Source organism: Sparus aurata, chromosome 4 (genome assembly GCF_900880675.1).
Source record: "Sparus aurata chromosome 4, fSpaAur1.1, whole genome shotgun sequence".
Taxonomy (NCBI): Eukaryota; Metazoa; Chordata; class Actinopteri; order Spariformes; family Sparidae; genus Sparus; species Sparus aurata.
The window spans coordinates 21,637,408-21,653,821 of record NC_044190.1 but is presented as its reverse complement, the minus strand read 5'-3'; the positions used below and the strand labels follow the sequence as shown (position 1 = coordinate 21,653,821).

At 40.8% G+C, this 16,414-nt stretch overlaps 3 protein-coding genes across 13 annotated transcripts in view; 2 read left to right on the top strand and 1 right to left on the bottom strand.

The window, feature by feature from the left end:
* The window catches only part of cbfa2t3 (CBFA2/RUNX1 partner transcriptional co-repressor 3), a 44,352-nt gene extending 37,571 nt beyond the window's left edge, over positions 1 to 6,781 (top strand). For 7 of the 10 annotated variants that reach the window (XM_030414227.1, XM_030414222.1, XM_030414225.1 and 4 more), the window contains one exon: positions 484 to 6,781. In XM_030414227.1, coding sequence (XP_030270087.1) covers positions 484 to 873 — 390 coding nt within the window. In that variant the 3' untranslated portion in view covers positions 874 to 6,781. The remainder of the gene's footprint in view (positions 1 to 483) is intronic. The other 3 variants (XM_030414229.1, XM_030414223.1, XM_030414221.1) reach the window with 2 other exon arrangements.
* A 2,338-nt stretch (positions 6,782 to 9,119) lies between these two features.
* Positions 9,120 to 14,317, top strand: pabpn1l (PABPN1 like, cytoplasmic). 2 transcript variants are annotated; one of them, XM_030415190.1, is made up of 7 exons: positions 9,120 to 9,216; positions 9,329 to 9,441; positions 11,127 to 11,253; positions 11,773 to 11,840; positions 11,934 to 12,040; positions 12,141 to 12,228; positions 13,612 to 14,317. In XM_030415190.1, the coding sequence occupies exons 2-7, from the start codon at positions 9,370 to 9,372 to the stop codon at positions 13,954 to 13,956; spliced, it is 807 nt and encodes a 268-aa protein (XP_030271050.1). In that variant the 5' UTR covers positions 9,120 to 9,216; positions 9,329 to 9,369; the 3' UTR covers positions 13,957 to 14,317. The 2 variants fall into 2 exon arrangements, with proteins under 2 accessions (XP_030271050.1, XP_030271048.1); XM_030415188.1 differs by lacking the exon at positions 9,120 to 9,216 and having other exon boundaries at positions 9,223 to 9,441.
* A 31-nt stretch (positions 14,318 to 14,348) lies between these two features.
* Positions 14,349 to 16,093, bottom strand: trappc2l (trafficking protein particle complex subunit 2L). Its single transcript, XM_030415191.1, has 5 exons — positions 15,994 to 16,093; positions 15,549 to 15,721; positions 15,074 to 15,161; positions 14,599 to 14,678; positions 14,349 to 14,509 (listed from the first exon to the last, which is right to left on the bottom strand). The coding sequence occupies exons 1-5, from the start codon at positions 16,024 to 16,026 to the stop codon at positions 14,464 to 14,466; spliced, it is 420 nt and encodes a 139-aa protein (XP_030271051.1). The 5' UTR covers positions 16,027 to 16,093; the 3' UTR covers positions 14,349 to 14,463.
* Positions 16,094 to 16,414: the final 321 nt, after the last annotated feature.

The window sequence follows — 16,414 nt, the reverse complement described above, 5'->3', positions numbered from 1 at the left end:
GTGAGTACCACAGACCCCTTGCCTACATTTCACCACATTCACTCATTCTCTGGGTTCCATCTTTGCAATGCTCTTTTGCTCCATCCATCACTCCTCATTTTGTTCCCGCTAGTTCATCCTGTGTTGTGTAATCCGCACAGCTGGCTGCTCTTGGTTTTGGTGCTGCAGCATGTTGTCATGATTATTGCAGAAGCAGTCCAGTTGTCTGGGTACATAAAAGCAGACATACCCAGATGGTTGGAGCAAAGTGCCAGGCTGAGGCCATTACAGAGCGGTTCACCACCACCTGCTGGTAACACAAACCAGTGGCTCTGAACAAAGACTCAAAGCTTAAAATCAAATTCCTATGACAAGAGAAACATTTAGAGTCAGATAAATAAATAAGGATGAAATGAGTAGTAGAAATGACTTTGAATTTCATGTAAGAAAATGTACTGGAACAAGAAAGAAACTTATTTTTATCAACCCGCTCTCTCCCCACTGTCTCACCAGAGCTGCTGGAATTGCGGGAGGAAAGCCAGTGAGACGTGCAGCGGCTGCAACACGGCTCGCTACTGCGGCTCCTTCTGCCAACACAAAGACTGGGAGAAGCACCACCATGTCTGTGGTCAGGGCCTGCAGGGGCTGCCCGGGGGCAGCAGCGTCCCTCTAGGCACCCCCTCTTCCAACTCCGCGGCATCGAGTGCACCCCCCACCCACCCGGAGAGCACTCCACCAGGACCCCTGTCCCTGGTGGGCCAGAGCAGTATCGTGGGAGGGGCTGGCAGCGGCAGTGGAAGTGTCTCTGCCAGCCCCAAGGAGAGCAGTTCCAGCAGTGCCTCTCGCTCCACAACTCCAGCGACCCCCGCCCTACTCGACGCCACCTCTCGCTGACGTCCAACCCTCGTCCCCTCCTTGCATACTGATGCGATAGTGCCCACTCGCCACACAAAACCAAACTGAGGAATCTCCATCGCATACTGCTCCCTTTCTTCTTCCCCTCCGTCAGTCCTTAATTTCCCTCTTATCCTGAGCTCTTCTGAAAATCTTCTCACTACCTGACGACTTGTTTTATCTTGTCACCATCCACGCCCCAACAAAAAAATATTTATTTCTGTCTTTGTCTCTTTATCAACCACAAAAAAACTAAGATTCCAGCTTGGGGTTCAGTGTAGTGGAAAGCATGTGTCTCCTTTCTCTGTGTTCAGTCACAGAAACATATCAGATGTGTTTTGCTGAAAAAACATGAGCTTTGACTTGAAGGTGTGATTAAGATGCGCCCTCAGTAATATTAAGCACGATAAATACTGTCCACGTAAGGACACAAGACAAGGGCTGCAGTAAGGCAACGTTGATGAGGGGATGACTAGGACGATTAGCACTTGGATTGGATTTCCCTTTAATTTAGCACCAATGAGAGAACAGCACCCAGACCTGACATGTGCACTACCGGTCCAAACAGTTCGCTGATGTGGCACTTACTCTACAGTATCCTCACGGAGACAGGAAAGGAACATATTACCGTTTTTTTCTTTTTCAAATGGATGAGGGAAGGGGGAAACGCCATTAATTCTTCAGAAACACAGCTTAGTATTTATTAAATGTTACTTTTTTGGCTTTAAGGGAAAATGAAGAAGTCCAAATATTCTAAATAAAGAATAATAGTGATGATGCCGATGATGACGATGATGATAAGGATATGAAAATAAATTAATTTTAAACTGCTAACTACCTTGCTAGCGAGCCAAGAAAATCTACACCGGACTCACCTCTCTGCACCATTGTGAACCCAAATGAATTCAAAGATGAAAAATAACATGATCCAAACCTTTGTATTACACTGCCAAAGTGAGTAAATAAGCGATAAGGAGAAGCACTCATCTTATAACCAAACGCAAAGCAACATCACCTCCTCAGCAGATAAGCCAGCCCTGAGAGGACCAGGCTGCGGGGACGGCTGCAGAAAAGGGACCCAGAGACAGTCGGACATTTAAAAAAACAAAACGAAATGAAACTGTGACCTGCTTCGATCTGCAGCCCCCCTCCTGCAGTCTGGACAAAAAACTACAGCGACTCCTCAGTGATGGCCCAGACTCGTGAATAATATGGACAATGCTGTGAACTTGAGAGAGACTTAAAAGAAACGGATGGAAACCCTGCCACAGTGTGATTTTTTTCTTTTTTTTGTGAGCGGACAGAGAGAGAAAAAAAAAAAAAAAGGAAAAAGGGAAAAGCTACACAGCCTCAAAGGAGATGAAGATACATACATGGCAACGGAGCTGCCAAAAAACCTCAAAAACAAGCTTGAAAACATTGTCCGAGAAACATACTGCGGAGACGTGTGGGAAGATTGTTCCCAAGTCCTTTTTTTTAAAAAAATACTCCACAACGAGGAGATATTTCAAGGAGTTGCTGTTACCTTTACATTCACTCCCTCCTTTTCCAAAGCATGACGAACAGATGAAGGAGCCTCGCGAAGGGTGGTGTAGACTTGGTTCTCCTCTCTCTTTCTACCTCCCCTCACCCCACACCTCCCTCCTACACTCCCTCCCCCCACCCCCGACTACTTGACTCAAGTGTGCCCCCTGAACCCCAGCCTGCTTTGGACAGCAGTCACGTGGGAAGACTTCAAAAACCTGCTTGTAGATATTGTTCCTCTTTTCAGATTTCAATAATGTCTCTTGTCGCTGATGTCCATATGTGCTGCCCTTGTGTATATCCAGAAAGACGAACTTTGTTTTGTTTTGTTTTTTTCGTTTTTTTTTGTTTCTTACTTTAAGTTCGGGCTGAGCAGTGAAGTCAGAGCAAGGACACTTGAGAGGAAGCCCCTCATTTTACTTCTTGTTTGATTTGTTGTATCTATATTAATGAGATGAAACCCCCTCTTGTAGAATATTTTGTATTGCTCGCATTGTAAGACAGTGAGAGGACGGAGGTGCAATATGAAGAGAATTCAGCTACTGAATGGAACCTCAGCAACTGCCCATAGGGTGTCATATAATATAGATACATATAAATATATTTAAAGTAACATCAGTAACTTAATGTGAATGTACATAGTATTTAAAGAGGTCCAAAAATGTGTTTGCCAAATAACAGAAACCTTTAAAGATTAATGTCCAGAATATGATTTTCTCACAGTTCATTTGTTTTCCTCAAATTTACCTTTTTTGGGTTTTTTTTCTCTCTCATACAAGTTAAACAATTTTCACTCAAATCAAAGTGTCATGTGACCCTGAATGGAGGAGACTGTTGGTAACAGGGGCGAAGCGGCTCCACACGGGCACCCGATGCACGTAGCTGAGAGTGGATGAAATCAGATGGAGGGTGGATGGACGCCACAAGATTTCCAGAACATTTTCTCTCGATTAATTTATTCCGTTTGATCTTCTTCATTTATACATGGTAGCGTAATTTGGCCTTGGTGATGCCATTGTCATGTGCTTTGTTCACCCCAGGTGCGTTAACATCCTGCAGACGGACTCGAGGATGTGTAATGACGAAAAAATATTGTCCAAATATTTTCAGTAGTAACTGTCAACGAGAGAAAAGTGGTGGTTTCAAATTCCGTTCCTTGACACCAAATTTAGTCCAACTTGATATGTCATGTCAACATCCTTTCCACTCAAATGCCACTTTTGTGACCCTCTCTCTTGGTCCTCATTTGACCTGTGTGTGTGTGTGGTTAGGAGTGTTTGTTTGCCCCAAAGGTGCAGGACTAGCCGTTGCTGTAGGATTAAGTGATATACCAGTATTAAGCTACAGTAAACCTCAAAGCTAATTTTGATACCCAATATTCCCTGAAATCTTTCTCTCTCTCTCTCCCTCTCTCTCTCAAGCATCACATCTTTCTTTCTTTTTTTTTTCCAGCCCTTACCACATGCTCCAGCAAAATGATTGCCTCTGTTGAACGTGTGTTAAACAGCCTCAAGGCCTCTGCTTAAAGGATAAGTTCGCGCATAGATAAAAACTCAAACATAATCTTGTCAGCCCTTTGCCAGTGAGAAGTCTGGCATGGCCTCTTATTGTACAAAACAGCGCTGAAGTAGATGGGGACTTGTTTTGAATAATACAAAATAACTAAAAGAAAACATAAAATGGCTCCAAACGCAAAAATTCAAGAAAATTCCTAAATGATTTGAAATAAAAGTTATCCCAACCTTTTCAATTGAAATCTTGCTAAAGTGAAACAACTACACACTGTCTGAAGTGAGTGCACACACTCTACCACGCATCAAGGGTGTAAATAAAGTCTTCTCAAGGAAATGTTTTTTATCTGGGCTTCCTGAGACTAGGATTATGTCGGAAAAGCTTTATGGAGCCATTTTATGTTTTTAAAAACAAGTTCCCGTCTAATTCAGTTGTTTAGGAGAATGCTGCAACGCTGACTTTCTGTGAAGCTCCAGAAATGTTTTGTAGACCGCAAAACTTCCCTTCACTTCACTGCTGACTTTCCATCAGCATGGGGGTGGGTAGATAATGACTGAATTTGAATTTTTTTGAGAACTTTTCCTTTAAAGCAACAGAGGGCTTGTAGCAGCCACATTCACACAAATGTTATATTGATCATTGTAAACTCTCCATGATTGGCCTCACACACACTTGGACCAAACTTTGAAAAAAAAAAAAAATAGGTCACTGCCTTTCATTCATCGCCAGATGGATAAAGTGAATCTTTTCTTTTTCGACTGTAATTCAAATGGGATAAGCTACAAGGTACCCCTGAATCTGTATGTAGCATCTATGTATGTGTGTCATAATGACCGTGATTTGGTGTTGACCTCAGCATTTTTGTGTCCTTTTCCACTCTGATGTCTAATTCCTCCTCTTCTACTACCACAGACCACTCTTCATAACCCCCCCACCCCCCTCACACTAGCTACCTCCTGTGACCATACAGCTAACCACCAGGAGAGGTTGACCTGGACTTTGAAAAAGCTGGGCTTACAGCAGACATGGAAGTGCGCATTCAAAAGCAAAGGTGTATGAAAAAAACCCCTAAATCGTTGTAAGGAATTGCCATTACTCGTGATGTAGAAGATTTATTCTTGCCAGACCTCAACTTTTTGATCACATTTAACCAAACTGATACTGCTGCGACTAAGTAACAGGCACACACACACAACTGAACACAGAATCAACCATGACATGCCATTTATTGTCCAAAACCAATAAAAGCACAGACCAAAGTACTCCTGCATCGCCATAGTAGGCTTTGACACAGTGTGTTTTTACAGACCAGAAATAATAAGGTTGGAGCTCCATTACACCGGTTAACCAAAGTGTCTGAAATACACACAATCAGGGCAAAAGAGTGATGAGCACGCTCGATGAAACTTTTCAAATGTGTAGAACTCATATTCAAGCAATCAAAGCGCTTGTTGTTTACATATTGAATAGTGTTTCAGTAAAAAAAAAAATAATGGAAGCGTCTCCTTTGGAAAAATCTACTGATTGCGTGTTCTTACAGTTACAAAGCCTTGCAGAGATAAAATGAATAAATGGTGGGTGTGTGTTTGCGCATGAATGCTGATATGTGTGTGTGTTTTTGTAAGAAAATAAGTATTTTTTTTTTTGTCTCTGTACAAACTACTTGAAACCTTCAGAGCTTTAATGAAACATCCTAGACAGACTATAGTGGCAGATCAATTCACAATATGTAGCAACAGCTTTGTGCAGTAAAACACAGTGTTTGCGTACAATATTTGCATCCGCACGACAATGTAATGACAGCTCCATTTAACTCTTAAGTGCTTTGCGCGCACCTCCTTGTCTGCAAGTAAGCCCTCATTAAACTAAACAAAGCCAAACCCCATAGACCTGTTATAAATGACCAAAATGCAACCAAAAGCTACAACTTTCTTCTTCAGATTTCTTTTTTGGTTTCTGTGTTACGTCCCAGCGTTGGAGAACTTCACACGAGGCTGCCGTCCTGCAAAGATCAGAGCTTTGGAGGAAAGAGCAAACTGTCCATTCTCCTCCTGATTCGACAGGGGAGAAAACATCAGATCAGATGCTCTGTTCAGCTGGATGGTCAGCATCATGAAGTCATGGAACAGATGAGATCCGTGCCGAGGTGTCATATGTTTTTCTCTGATGGCAAACGCACAAGGGCTCTGCTGTTGTGAATACCATCCGAGGGTCTCTGAACACTTTACATCAGCCACTTTTCTATTTGTTGAACGATGTACATGATATGGGCAAAACGCATGTTTAGAAAAGACAAATATTAGCAGGTTGGCATTTGTCTCCCCCTACCCCAACCAATAACTCTACCAATGAAGTTTCAAGGCTCATCTGATGTGATGGTGACATGTCCTTCCTGTGAAACAGGCACTGATGAATAGCTACAGTAGAAAGCTAAAGAGGCAAACAGTGGATATAGCACTTGTTTTCCCAAAAGCCATGGCTCAGGATGGTCCTGTTTTTACCTTTACATGAATTGAAAAAAAAGGTTTATGGTTTTATATGTGTAGGGAAGCATTCTATACTGTATTGTGCAATACATTATTACAGAAAAAACATGTTTCTGTTGGAAAGGTTGGCGCTTTGAAGATCTTTCTCCTTTTGTTTTTGTTTCCCTCCTCAAAAGGTCCTGTTGCCGTTTTTAGATGAAGTTAACTGTGCCAGAAGAATTAAATTCTGATTTGTATTTATTTCTTGCATGCTTTCCTCCCTGTTGCTAATACCGCTCTTTAACTGTTCGCTCTGTTGGATGTGTGAAGCTGTAAAACATTCTAATTCAGGTTATTGTCTGTGTTGAACAATGTAACTGTGTAATTAAAACATGAAATGAAATATTCATCACTCTCGATGCTTTTCTTCCTTACATGCTGAGACAACATCAACGGAAGAGGGAAATTATACATTGTTATACAATCAATGTTAGTATGTAACCTTTCAAGAGTCATATGGTTTCATTCCCTCATGTGATAGTAGATAAAGAAAAGAAAAGAAAAATATATCCCAACTATCCCATACACTTAACAAACTATTATTCAATGTATATTCCACAGAAAACAATTCATTATTAAGCTCACATCATATATTTGACCTCATATAACTGTCTCATAGTAAGCATTCATAGTTTACTTATATTCTTCAAGTCAACAAGACCAATTAAAAATGGCATTTTCTCTACTTATACCTATTGAACTCTCACACCAGGTTCATTATTCTCTTCAGTGTGAGCTGCTGATGAGCCGGTCAGTACCAGCTTGTGCTGTGCAGCAGAACTTTGTTTATACACACAGACTGTTAAATTATAGAGGCGATCTCAAAGTCTCCACTGATAATATATGTCCATCCAAAACTTGCACAACACTTTGAGGAAGTTTCAATTTGATGCAGCGGAGCAGCCATGAAACTGTTCTGGGTATAAATAAGCTTCACTAAAGACTTAAAACAACTGGTACTGCCGGACAGAATACTGTGATTCTCTCAACCCGAAAGTTACTTTAGTAGAAATAAAAGGGGAAACCTTTCCCATGTCCTCTTTTTTTAAAGTTTTTTTTTTAAATTGTTATTCTAGTCAAACCGGCAATAAGTGTACTTCTCCCCACATGAGATTTGTTTAGGACCTGTACATTTTGGGCCTTGTTCATCTGACCATTTTAACACATAAAACCAGAACTAACTGCTGTCTTTTTCATATTCAGAATAAATGTACGTGGTGTATCACAAGTGGTTTTGTGGCCTTTTTCACTGAAGACACTGAACAGACATTTGATTAGTTGTTGTAGGAAAACATAGATATATCGTTAATGACAGCCAAAATCTTGTCGTTGCTCATGTTGGGTCACTGTCATGTCTTACTGAGACACCTGTGCTTTAACTGTTAACTGGTTAACTGGTCCTGCTAATATAAAAAAGTGAAACAGCATGACATTGTGTTGTTCTCTGGGGACAGTTTGTTTATTCAGTTTATTTGGTGTCAAAAATCCATAAATCCCTATAAATTCCTCATCTCTTAAAATGTCTCTCTCAGAACTTCGTAGTGCGGTCTCACTGCCACTATCACGTGAATTCTCTGAGCATAAGAATTTCACATGAGTGTACTTGTAAAACCAGAGTGACAATAAATAAATCTTGAATCAGAAGTGAGTAAAAAGGTTCTGAGGATTACTGCAAAATCTTCTTAGGTTTTTGTTAAATACTTCCAAATTTAAAAGTGCACTATGAGGCTTTGGTGAAAAGGTTTAAATCAGAAGAAAAAGCTGTTCACTGACTCATTCTTTTTATGCCTAAACAAACTAAAAATGCAAAGTCTTTTCATGACTGAATAAACCAATAAACGAACTGACCTCAAAGGACAACACAATTTTATACTGTTTCACTTTGTTTATATTTGGCAGACCCTGCCACTTTTCTTCACCACTTTCCTCCTTTTATTTGCATGTGGTATGGACTGGCAGAAAAAAGCAAGACTGCAATTTTAAAGGGGCTCTATGTAGTTTTGTAGAATAAATGAGTATTTACAATATTAATGAGGTAATAATAAAAACTCAGAGATATGTATTTTCCCCTAAGGTAAAAAAAAGAAAAATAGTAAAATAAGGTCCCCAGAACACTGTTTGAAACTAAAAATGTTGGCAGGGTCTGCCACATAAAAAACAAAGTAAAACAGTGTGAAATTGTTTTGTCCTTTAAGGTCAGTTTGTTTATTCTGTTTATTCAGTCATGAAACAAAGAGAGTTTGTTTACTTAGTTTTTTTTAGGCATAAGGTCAGTGAAGATCTATCTCTTCTGATTAAAAAGTCTTCCCCAAAACTACGTAGTGCACCTTTAAAAGACACCACAATTACTTTGTTTATAATTGGCAGACCCTGCCACCTTTCTAGCTTCAAACAGTGTTCTGGGGACCTTATTGTCCTCTGAGAACAGCTTGTTTATTCAGTTATGGAAAAGATAAATATTTCTCAGTTTGCATTTTTACCCCGTTAATATTGTGAATAATAAAAATTCTGAGTCTGAATTTTGTTCCACAAAAAACACAAAGGGCCCCTTTAAAGAAAGTCTGTTTTATTCTGAAGAATGAGGCCGTTTTCTACAAATGTATATAGTATTACTGTAGTGATATCTAAGAGGTGTAATGATAAAGGGGGACCAGGGGCAGAGGATGGGCATGGGCCCCCTCTCTGACGCGCCACTGGGACGTAGACGCCCTCCTCCAGCGCGTCTCTCTCACGTGCGCGCTTCTTGTCAATCAATCCAGCGCGTGATGAGTCTCATTCACAGGTGATATCTATTATCCTCACATGCCGTCAGGTGTCGCGTCTGTGGACCATCAGCCCGTTCCCCAGCTGCCAGAGACAATTTTTCAGCGTTTCTTGCGTGTGTGTGTGTGCAGGCTGCAGTCGGCTTTGCAGATGCCATGTTCGAGCAGTGAGAATGGCGGAAAATCATCTGGAGTACGGCTACCTGGAGGGCGAGTCCATCGGGGAGCATTTCGCCGAGGACCCGGTGGGTATTGATGAAAACGTTGCCGTCGCGTTTGTTCTTTTTTTAGCACGCACGTCAGTAGGGCGAGCTAATGACGACGACCACGTTGAGCAAAAACAAAAAAAAAACCGCTATGCTGTGTAGCGCCGCTGTATCGCTGATGCACGCTTTTTGTGCAGAGGACGACATCAGCGAGCCACATCCCGGCTGACATGCTGCATCTCCCGGTGTGACAGCACACAGCTAGCTCGCACAGAGAGCGGGCTTTGCATTGTGCACCAGGCACCGGAGTGATGCTTTCAGGTGATCATGTTGTGCTCAGACTCTCAGGCCAGCTGCATGTGAAACTGTGACGTCTATCTGAGCACGCTGAAGTGTGACTGACTCAGATTTCTACTCATTGAGATTTGAATAAGTAGGCCACAGCTCCTGAAACATGTGGTGCTTTTTACAAAAATATTTGCATTGATAACTTTGTTCAGAAAAGAACCTTCTGGTCGTTTGATTTTCAGATATCAAAGACTTCCATAACACTGAAAGGCCATCACATGTGTCCATGACAATTAGACAGATGTACATTATCAGAATTAGTGAGGGATATGAGTGCATATATGTATTTGCATGGATATGAAGTAAAAGTCAATGACAATGTGTCACATTACTTTTGGGGACCAAAAATATTTACAAACCGAAAAATTAAAATTCCAATATGTTGCATAATTAGTGAAGCACTAAAACATCCAGGTATCCCTCACACATTTTGAGCACTGTATGTCAAATAAAAGTTTAATAGGCCTCAAGTACAATAAGGCCGCTGCCACGGCTTTAAAGCTCAAGTTTACTCCAAAATGAAAATTCATTCATTAACTACTCACTTTCATGCTCTAAGGAAAGTTGAGTGATTTATTTTTTTTTTTTTTTAAGTTCACAGAACATTTCTAGCACTTCAGGGCTAAACAGCGCTGCAGCATTCTCTTAAACACCTGAAGTAGATTGGGACTTGTTTCAAAATGTAAACAAACCAACAACAAAAATCTGAAATGGCTGCATAAATCTTGTCTAGCGTATTCCAAGTGTCAGGAATTCCTGAGATCTCAAGTCATCTCGAAAAAGGCACCATTTGTACTTTTTTTTTTTTTTTTTTTAAATTTTTTTTTTTAATCTGAAATCTTCACTGCAGCTCTTGAACTAAAAGTGGTTTAACCAGTAACCATCTGAAGTTGGTGCACAGGCTTGACTGAATGCCGAGAGCGCAAATAACGTTTTATCAAATCAGTCTGGGACCTCAGGGCTTTCAGAGATGTGAATTGTGAAGGTCAAGTAGTATGGAGAAGTTTTTAGTTTTACTTCTTTTCACATTCTCAGTCAAGTCCCTGTCTACTTCAGCTGTTTGGGAGACTGCTGCAACACTGTTATGTTGTGAAGCTCCAGAAAAGTTATATGGACAAAGAAACTTGACCTGAATTTATATCAACATGACTAAAGTTTCGTTTATGGGACAACTTATCTTTATATGTTAGGGCGAACAACTTTTTCATTCTAAAACCAATCAATGACCCCGTGTGCCCTTTCCTTTTTTTTTTTCTTTTTTTTTTTTTTTTTTTTGTGCTCATTCATTCAGAGAGTGACCAGTCTAGTCTTCAGTGCAGTATTCTGCTTTAGTCAAGCACGACTTCATGCTCTGACATCCATGCTTGTTTTCTCAGGAGCTGGCAGCCATCAAGGCCAGGGTTCAGGAGCTGGAGATGGAAGAAGAGACGGAGAGACTGAAGGAAGAGGAGGAGAGGTGTGATGCAGGAGATATGCAGCTCCTGACCAGCAGCCCTCGCCCTGGTGAGACGGCCCACGGGGTCTGAACCCCCTTGTGGTTTGGTATTGTGTCACATTGTTGTACAGCCAAATGCTGATCAGGCATTTGGGAAGCCTCGACAGTGTATTCTTAACGGGGTGTGTAGCATAGCAGCCTCCAGGCAGGTGAGCTAGCCGCCTCCCCCGCCATCTGGCTAACACCTGGGACACTTCACATGTGCCTCATCACTGCCCAATGAGACGAAGCAGTGAGCCCCAGAGAACCAGAAGGGTCCTCCTTGCTGCCTGTGGCGATTTTCTGCCTCTGTGCATCTCTTCATCCCTTTCAACCTCCCCTTCCTCCTTTTTTTGGTTCCCCCTCAAAACAGAGATGCAATCAGAGGGGAGCCAGATTCTGAGATATGTATTGTGCGAGATGATAGAAGAAATCATGATGTGGCGATGAAAAATCTTTTTCTTTCACCTGTGGTGACCCCATGTGTAGACAGTGCATACATCGCATGCACGAAAGCAGCATGTATAATAGTTTTGTTTCCTCTACAGGACCTTTCTACAACATGACCCCTGAGGAGAGGATAGATGCAGACAACAGATCAGTCTATGTAGGAAATGTAAGACTTGTATATCTGTCTTTTCTTCATATTGAGCATGTTTTTGTTTTTTTTTCACACCTCTGATCTGACACACTGTTAAACAAATCCCAGGTAGACTATGGAGCTACCGCAGACGAGTTGGAGATTCACTTCAATGGCTGTGGTCCCGTCAACCGTGTTACCATCCTGTGTGACAGGTTCTCCGGCCATCCTAAAGGGTGAGTTTATACTTTTGACACTGTTTGACCAAAACATTTTTACCATAAACATGCTGGCATCCAAGTTTACTTGTTGGCATTCTCTCTTTTCTTTTACCAGCTTTGCCTACATCGAGTTCTCTGATCGAGACTCTGTGCATAGTGCTATTGGTTTGCACGAGACCATGTTTAGAGGGAGAGTCCTTAAGGTGAGGAGCATTTACACTACATGCTAGTCACAGAGGAAAACTTTCAAACTTGGAAGCTACCAACAACTATTAGACTACAGTACCAAGGGCTCTACTAACGCTCAATTTAAGTGGTAACTTCACCAATTTTACACATTGAAGTGTCAAATGTGTACAGGTATTTGAGTACTACTGCATATGTGAATAAAGAGTAGTGCAAAGCCTTCTGTGGCTCCAAAGGAAGTTGCATGTAATCTGATAAATTGCCTCAAAAGATGTCATTCAGTGGTTATGTTGCATTGTGGGTAATGTAGGCGCCAGGTTTTAAAAAGCTTTCCACTTAGTGAGTGACATCACTGGAGCTTCCTCTGGAGCCACAGAAAGCTTTATACTATTTTCTTCACATGCAGTAGTACTCAAGACCTGCTGACAAACTTAATGTTGATAATTGGTAAGTTACCCTTTTAAGGATAGACAGACAGACAGTCAGGTATAGGTATGATTATTTTGACTGGGTGACAAACTCTCAAAGGAGACTTGGAGCTCAAGTGATGCCCATGTATAGCCTAAATTTCACTTCCTCTTACCCCAATTTATCATCTCTTTTTGTGAAATACATTTTGTTACTTGCAAAAGCTTAGTCACTGTTTGGTGGAAGTAAATTCAACAAGTCATTGTACAGTACTTTGGAGTCTACTTAATGTTCCTCTTTAAAGCAAACCAGTCAAAGCACCTATTTAACTGTAATTTTCCTTCATTTGAACTTGTCTCTTGGATATTAATAAATTCCCCTTGGCTGTTTTTGCAGCAATACATTAGTTTTTCTGTTCCATTACTGTTGAATATCAATCATGGCTCATCTTTAAACACTAATAGATTATCTTAAACAGTGAAGTAAAAACCATCAGAACTGCAACAAACAACTATTTTTATCAAGTTCAGCAACTCTGTGGAACTACTTTTTCTTCTGCTCGAAGTCAATTGTTTGTTTGTAAGCAGACCGTTGGCTATTGTTGCTTTCTCTAAGCAAGCTGAGAGAAGTGCTGAGAGGAAGCACTTCACAAAGTCACATCCTTGAAAACTAACCTCACAAAGAAGTCCACAGTCCGGCAACATTAAACAACTTAATTTTCCACAGGCTTGTATAGGCAATGAGAAAGACCGGAATTGTTTAATTTATAGAACCCCTTTTTTATTATTTTAATAATCATTTGGTGTATAAATTCATTTAAATATTGTAATTTCCTTGACATCTTCAAATAGCTGTTGTGCACCAGACAGTACAAAGCCCCAAGATGTTTTATTTACAATCATAAATGTCAAAGGAAATGTTTGACATTTCAGTATAAAATATGACTGAACTGTCTATTGCAGCTCTATAAAAGTATGTTCTTTGGCCTGCAGGTAATGCCCAAGAGGACCAACATGCCAGGCATCAGCACCACAGACAGGGGAGGTCACCGAGGCGGCGGCGGTGGCGGCGGCCACCCCAGAGGCAGAGGACGTGGTTACCGTCCACCCCGATACCAGAGCAGCTCTCGAGGCAGGTTCCGCTACCAGTCAACCAGGCCACAGCATCAAACGCCCCACCCTTACTACGGAGGACCCTCAGTGGGAAAGAGACAGTGGGGACATATGGACTACCACGAACAGATGCCTAAACGTTACCCATGTCTCCTTCTCATCACCCCGCCTTCAGAGGAGTTGGGGGCAGGTTCAAGCGGACAGCACTACCCTCAACAGCGCTAGCAGAACCCACAGCATATACATACTAACGTGGGTGAACAAAACTGATCATTTTAAAGAAGTGTTTCCAGGCAATACTGAGTTGAGCATCATGTGAGAGGCAGCAGAGAAGACTTTGCATCCCTTCATCAGTCCTTCAAGTAGGTGCGATGTGAAAACTGGGGTCAGGTGTTTCATTATAAGCTTTTGTTGCCGTGAATGCATGGGACAATCCTCAAATTGTTATGCAGTTTACGTCTCATTTTTATAACTTGATGCGAATGTATTGTGTTGCTGCCTGCAATGTTACGTGTAAATTCTCCCTATGTATAACTTAAGTTATTTGCTATGTAAGTGAATGAATAAATAAATAATGATCCGGTGATTCATTTGTAGTAAAATGACATACGCAGTGATGTGATACAACAATGACATTTTATTACTTAACGCATTTCATTAATCAAGGCAACGTGTAAACAAATCATTAGGATAAGGTTCTGTACAGTGGAGGTTCAGACGACAGAAGTGACGTCAGCCAGTTTGCACCATCATTCCAGATACGATGCCATCAAAAGCCCTGGAGAATGATTAGTCAACAATTAAATGCTGCTGGATTTGGGAAAATACTGATGTAAATCTTTTCAAGTTTCAAAATAATAAACTCACTTGGACTGAATTTGGTCCCCTGGATTATGGAAGGGGTTGCACATTACATCTGTGAAGGAGTTGTGCAATTTTCTAAACATCTGGAATAGAACAAGACAGGACATTAAGCCATTTCAAAAGGGAAAAAAAAAACATGCACTTCACATTGTATTGTGGGGTATGTGCACATTGTTTACAAATTCAGATTTCTGTGCGTATAAACCTGGATGTGTGCGTTATGTCTCTATATTTCTAGACGAGAGGCAGGATTTGTAAGAAAGTTGCACAGAGAAAATGTAGAAAAACAATATTGTAGCAGCTTTTCTAGAACCATCTTAATTGAATTTATCCATTTTAATAACAGTGATTTCTACTGGATTGTAGTATCTTGTCTGAGATTTATGGCAACATTTTAGCAATGCACACATACTGTACAGCTATATCAACATCCTGACAGACATTTGTAGATGTTGATTAAACTTAAATATCAACTTACACTTCTTATTTCGTTGTCCCGTAATGATGTATTCGAGGAGTCCACAACAATGACAAATTTAACCTTGGAGTTGGTGACATACCCATATCTAGAATACCAGTTAAGGATATTTGGTTTCCCTCGTAAATAGGGCGGTGTCTTGAACTTGCATACTTGAATGGCACTGGCCGAATTGCACAAACAAAACATGAGGTAAAAAGTGATCAGTATGTTCAGAAGCATGCAGAAATGCAGTGGTCTACAGATATGGAAGTATGGGCATTAGGATTTCGGCACATTTCTTCATTACCAGATATGTGTATAGCTATGATCATAAGATGTCATATAATTTGTTAAAAAGACAATTAACCTTAGATCAGACTCCAAACCCTGTAAACAAAACGATTGTCTTATTAAATGATAAGTCAGACATTTGGAGAAGTCCTCTTGTGGGTTTTCCCGACCCCCAACCTTTTTTAAAAAAAGACAAGGATACACTTTGTAGTCTTCAGTGGGATAAAGCAGACCCAAGTACAGCTCTCTCTGGTCTCCCAAAGATTTACCCACAGCTGAGATCTTCTCCTCCACCACATCCAGAGAGGTGTGGACTGTGTAGTGAAACTTCAGCTCATTTTGAGTGGGCACGCTGCGGATATACAGCGGGTAGTTCTGGGTGGAAAACCAGACAACACACAAAGCAGTTAATGCACACAAATCTCAATGACGATGTTTGGAATTATAACAGCAGCCAGCCTAAAGGAATGCTAATGTTGTTAGCTTTTAACGTTAGCTCTGCTCGTATAATTCATCCTGCTAGACCTTCCGGAGCACAGTCAGAGCTGACACTTGTTCACAGATGATTATAAGAAGAAGGACAATATTTTATTTAAAGAAAATGGCTTGGGATAAAACCTAGGACATTTAAAAACAGGAAGCAATACCTCTTTAGCGATCACTGCTATGCACACCGCCATGTTAGTGTTCCTCCTCTGAGCTGTCAGATGATGTCACGTGATATGCTGCATTCAGACGCTCCCGGGACTGTGGGAAATTCAAACGAATATGTAACTTTTTAAAAATAAATGATCTAAATGTACAGAATATATACGCACTGTTCTATCAGTATTTTTTAATTAATAAGGTACTTGCATGATTTATTACCTCTCATGTAATTTTATTTGTCTTTCATTCTTTCTGACCGATATCGACTTCTCGTATCGTAGGTACAATTTTTATCAGCAGTCTTTGAATGCACCAAAAATAGTAAAAAGTAAAAAGTAACTAATTTATTTTCACAGTTAAACGAATTGATCTCGATGGACACCAATAGCACATCGATTAGTCGATAAATATAAATAGATA

Coding starts and splice junctions, on each gene's coding strand:
- pabpn1l (XM_030415190.1), top strand. CDS start 9,370: ATGGCGGAAAATCATCTGGAGTACGGCTACCTGGAGGGCGAGTCCATC. Junction 9,442..11,126: donor AGCATTTCGCCGAGGACCCG/GTGGGTATTGAT, acceptor TTGTTTTCTCAG/GAGCTGGCAGCCATCAAGGC. Junction 12,041..12,140: donor TTCTCCGGCCATCCTAAAGG/GTGAGTTTATAC, acceptor TTCTTTTACCAG/CTTTGCCTACATCGAGTTCT.
- trappc2l (XM_030415191.1), bottom strand. CDS start 16,026: ATGGCGGTGTGCATAGCAGTGATCGCTAAAGAG. Junction 14,679..15,073: donor GGGACAACGAAATAAGAAGT/GTAAGTTGATAT, acceptor GTTCTATTCCAG/ATGTTTAGAAAATTGCACAA. Junction 14,510..14,598: donor GGGGACCAAATTCAGTCCAA/GTGAGTTTATTA, acceptor ATCATTCTCCAG/GGCTTTTGATGGCATCGTAT.